The sequence below is a fragment of the Pyrgilauda ruficollis genome, unplaced genomic scaffold (assembly GCF_017590135.1).
Source record: "Pyrgilauda ruficollis isolate IOZ18807 unplaced genomic scaffold, ASM1759013v1 scaffold295, whole genome shotgun sequence".
In the NCBI taxonomy this organism is placed as follows: Eukaryota; Metazoa; Chordata; class Aves; order Passeriformes; family Passeridae; genus Pyrgilauda; species Pyrgilauda ruficollis.
The window spans coordinates 194365-199187 of record NW_024524322.1 but is presented as its reverse complement, the minus strand read 5'-3'; the positions used below and the strand labels follow the sequence as shown (position 1 = coordinate 199187).

General features: G+C 58.2%; 1 protein-coding gene across 1 annotated transcript in view; it reads right to left on the bottom strand.

Moving 5' to 3' along the window:
* Positions 1 to 333: 333 nt before the first annotated feature.
* ACVRL1 (activin A receptor like type 1) overlaps positions 334 to 4823 on the bottom strand; it is a 14910-nt gene continuing 10420 nt past the window's right edge. The window contains exons 8-10 of the mRNA XM_041472632.1: positions 3101 to 3298; positions 1430 to 1560; positions 334 to 1341 (exon numbers count right to left, since the gene is read on the bottom strand). Coding sequence (XP_041328566.1) covers positions 1207 to 1341; positions 1430 to 1560; positions 3101 to 3298 — 464 coding nt within the window. The 3' untranslated portion in view covers positions 334 to 1206. The remainder of the gene's footprint in view (positions 1342 to 1429; positions 1561 to 3100; positions 3299 to 4823) is intronic.

Sequence of the window (4823 nt, the reverse complement as noted above, 5' to 3'; positions counted from 1 at the left end):
CCCCAGACCCCATGTAGGGCACCCAAGCCTGGGGCTGGCCATCCCAAACCCCAGGTAGGGCACCCCAAACCACCATCTGAGCATCCCAAACTCTGGCAGAACGCCCCAAGTTGAGCACTCCAAGCCCAGACTAAGGCACCCAAGCCCTTCCATAACCTCATGCCATGCCCAAAAACAGCAGCTGCCCTTTCCTGCCCAGTTCCTCCCGTCTCTAACTGGGCACAGACCAAGGTGTGCTGAGAACACTTTGGAGCTGAAGCCCTAAATTGAGCCAGGCAGGAGTGCCCATCCTGCCGTGGTGCTCAGTGCCCAGCATGGGAGCTTGGGCAGCTCTTAGGTGATAAAATAGCTTTACACTTTATTAAATATATTAAATCTTAATAATTAAATAGTTATGTGGCAAAGCTGGTTCTGCTGAACGTCCCATCCTGGTCATGTCCAAACATCTCCAAGCATGGGGTGGATTTTGGGATGGTGAGGAGCAATGCAGGATGAAGCTGGCCGAGCCAAAACACCAAAATATTGGCAAAGAGCCTAGAGGGCACTTCTTTGGCAAGGGGAATGCTGGCTGCTTGAATTGATGAGCTTAAAAATCCTCCCAAATGACTCTGTGACGTCTCCCCCCAGGGCTGGATCACCACGGGACCCCCACCCTGACGCTCAGACCACCCTCATTTTTGGGATCCTCACAATCCAGGCTGCGGATCCGGCCTGCCCAGGGTGGGTGCTGCCCTTGTGCCATCCTTTGCCAGCAAAACCCATCCCTCCTTTAGCGGGGCACCGCGGCTCTGCCGGGGAATTCCTGCCGCTGCCAGCGCCGGGCGGGTCCGGGCAGCTCTCGGCCCGATGGAGCCGGCGCTGGGTGGGTGCCCCGGGGGCTGGGGGTGCGCCAGGGGTGGTTCTGCCACCGGTGCCCCTCGCCGTGGACTCGGGGTGGGCGAGCAGCTGCCGTCCCTGTGGGCGCAGCGAGACGCGCCGGTGTCGGATGACGGATCCAGGGATATTTTTATGGCCGGGTGGAAGATTCCTCCTTTGGTGTTTGGGTTTTTTTTTTTTTTTTTTTTTCTTTTTTTTCGTGCTTGCAAATTCAACCGGCTCGAAGGAGGAGTGGGAGAGGCAGGAGCTGCGAGCGAATCCCCTCTGTGACCGGAGCCATCCCGTCCCCGGTGCCGCCCGTCAGTGGCTCCGGTGTCCGGTTCTCGGCACTCACTGCTCCAGTTTTGGCTTCTCCACGGAATTGTTCAGCTTCTTCAACGTCTTTTTAATGCGCAGGGCGGTGAGACGGGCCGAGGGGCTCTGGTACCAGCACTCCTTCATGATCTTCGCCAGCGCCGACAGAACCTGAGGGGGAGGCACAAAAAAAGGGATAAACGCGAGGGTTTAGTGGGCAGCAAAGGGGTGGGAGGGGTGCGGTCCCCCTGGGACTCACCGAGTCGGAGAAGAGGCGGTTGGGGATCACGGGGGTCTGCTGGTCCACACACACCACCTTCTTCATGTCCTCGAAGCTGGGGTCGCTGGGCACGGCGTCGAAGAAGGGCGGGCGGTATTCCTCCACGATGCCTGCGGGACGGGGGGGGCGTGAGGGCGGGGAGAGCGAGGGGTTCACCCCCCTCCTCACCCCCATCCTCACCCCCATCCTGCACATCACGTGTAGGAATGTGCCCCCTGTTGGCGGAGTGACCAAACTATCTTTGTCCGCTTAAAAAGGAAAAAAACCCAGAAGTTTCTCTCCTCAGTTAGTGAAAAAGACATCGCATAGGACCTTGGGGACTTCACCTCAAATTTAAGGATAGCCAATTGGACAGAAGCCAAAAAGTTCCGCCTGAACAATTCACTAGAAAAAGAAGAGAACAAAGGAACTGATTGCTTTTGTGGGGTGTTTTACCAGGAGCAAGAACCTCTTGCACCTGGCTTGGTTATTCTCTGTAAAGAGCTTTGTTATTTTGCCTTTTATTGAAACCTTTTTGTTTCCAACACCACCACAGAAGCCATCCTGCTGATTCTATGCCTTCTAAGGTAGCTGAGCTATCTTGGGTGTGAAACAGATCTCCAAGAGTTTATAAGACCTGGCTCAAGGAGATCCATATTTCAGTCATGGGCTGCTGGAGGGTCCCGGCACGGCCGAGCTGCTCCCTGCAGCATTCCCGGTGGGATGTGCCTCTCCTGGGCACACGGGGTGCTGACAGCTGGCTCTGGCACCACCGCTGGCTCCAGCACCAGCTGCAGCCCTGACGCCAGTCCAGCACCAGCCCCACCACGAAGATCATCAGCTCCAGCACCGACAGCAGCCCTTGGCACTGTGGCCACCTCCACTCAGCACCTGGTGGTCAGCCTGCCAGCTGGCCCAGCTAATCTCGGTTTAACGCTTGCATATGTCCGTGTCCCCGTGGGATTTAATGGCTCTGGGAAGCATCGAGCCCCCAGCAGCTCCCTGCACCCCAAAGAGTGACCCCAAAACCTCGGGGTCCCCTGGAGTTCCCCATCCCCGATGCCCTGAAGCTGTCCTGGAGTGTGAGGGGTCCTGGAAGGGTTAAACCCAGCCGGCTGAAGGCCATTCCTGCGCAAGGCTGGGGTAATTCGGAGTAAATGTGTAATCTGAGGGAGCCCTGGGGACGTAAATGAGATTATCCCGGCCAGACTGCCCCTGGGGGGACCTCCCACCCATCCGCCAGCGCCCACCATTTAATTAATGTTTAAACGGACTTTGCCGGGATGAGCAGCGCTGGCCAGGCAGCCCCAATTCGGTTCATCCCCAGCTCGGGGGGATCCTTCCCCTTGCCCCAGTCCCGAGTTCCCGAGCCAAGCCCGGCGGCCGGAGGTCCCGGCCGTGGCCGCTTTCCAGGCAGCGCTTGAAGCTGCTTGTTTTCTAATCAGCGCTGAACAAACAAAGCACTGATTGAGCCTAATGGGCCCTTTAATCAGGGAGCCGGGTGCTGACACTAGATTACAGTGTTTATAATTTACAGCTAATCTTCTGGGCGAAGGAAAGGGGAAAAAAAAAAAAAAAAAAAGGAACAAGAAAAGGATGGAAGGAGGGAACGGGCGCGGAGCCTCGCGGGGAGCCGGGAGCGAGCGGGGCCGGCCGCCGGGAGCTGCTCACCGTTCACCACCGTTCTCCGGGTGATCTCCCAGAGCACCAGCCCGTACGCCCAGATGTCTGTCTTCTTGTAGGACTCGAAGCAGTCGGTGCGGATCTGCTCGCTCAGCACCTCCGGGGCCATGTAGCGCTTGGTGCCCACCCGGGGGTTGTTGCCAATGTCCAGGTAGTCGCTGCCCTGAGAGTGCATGACGGCCAGCCCTGGGGGGATGGGTCACAGAGTCATTTGGGATGACTTTTAAGGTCATCAGTTCTATAAAATGCTGGGATACCGGCCCTGAGCAGGGCTGTGCTGGTGCTGCATCCATGGGGCTCAACATCCCTGAGGTCCCAAAAGCCCAGGACGCCACATCCTTGTGGAACCACCACCCTGGGGCATCACATCCCTGGAATGTTACATCCCCAGGGTACCACATTCCTTGGAGCATCACATCTGTGGGGTTGCACAACCATGCAGCACCACGTCCCTGGGGTTCCAGGGTATCTCATTCCTGGGGTACCACATCCCCGGGGTACTTCATCCCTGGGGTACCTCATACCCAGGGTACCCCATCACTGGGGTACCACATGCCCAGGGTACCTCATTCTTGGAGTACTTCATCCCTGGTATCTCACCCCTGGGGTACCTCACCCCTGGGGTACCTCATCACCGGGGAAACTCATCCTTGGGGTACCACATCCCTGGGGGTTCCACATCCCTGGGGTATCTCATCACTGGGGTACTTCATCCCCCGGGTACCACACGTCTGGGGTACCACACCCCTGGGGTGACACATCACTGGGGTACCTCATCCCTGGGGTATCTCATCACTGGGGTACTTCATCCCCGGGGAAACTCATCCTTGGAGTACCACATCCCTGGGGGTTCCATATCCCTGGGGTATCTCATCCTTGGGGTACCTCATCCCCAGGGTACCTCATCCCTGGGGTACCACACCCCTGGGGTACCACAGCCCTGGGGTGACACATCCCTGGGGTATCTCATTCTTGGGGTACCTCACCCCCGGAGTACCTCATCCCTGGGGTACCACCCCCCTGGATTCCTTATCTCTGGGGTACCTCACCCCTGGGTTACCACATCCCTGGGGTACCACATACCTGGATATCTCATCCCTAGGGTACCACATCCCTGGGGCATGTCATCCCCAGTGTACCACATCCCTGGGATACCTCATTCTTGGAGTACCACACCCCTAGGGTACCTCATTCCTTGGGGTACCTCATCCCTGGGGAAACTCATCACTAGGGTACCACATCCCTGGGGTACATAATCCCCAGGGTACTTCATCACTGAGGGACCACATCCCCAGGGTACCTCATCCCTGGGGTACCACATACATGGGTGTTCCACATCCCCGGGGTACCTCATCCCCAGGGTACCTCATCCCTGGGGTACCACACTTCTGGGGTACCACAGCCCTGGGTACCTCATCCCTGGGGTACCTCATTCTTGGGGTACCTCATCACCGGGGTACCACACCCCTGGACACCTCATCTCTGGGGTACCACATCCCTGGGGTACCACATACATGGGTGTTCCACATCCCTGGGGTACCTCATCCCTAGGGGTACCACACCCCTGGATACCTCATCCTTGGGGTACCACACCCCTGGATTCCTCATCCCTGGGGCACCACACCCCTCGATACCCCATCCCTGGATACCTCATCCTTGGGGTACCTCACCCCCCCCCCCCCCCCCCCCCCCCCCCCCCCCCCCCCCCCCC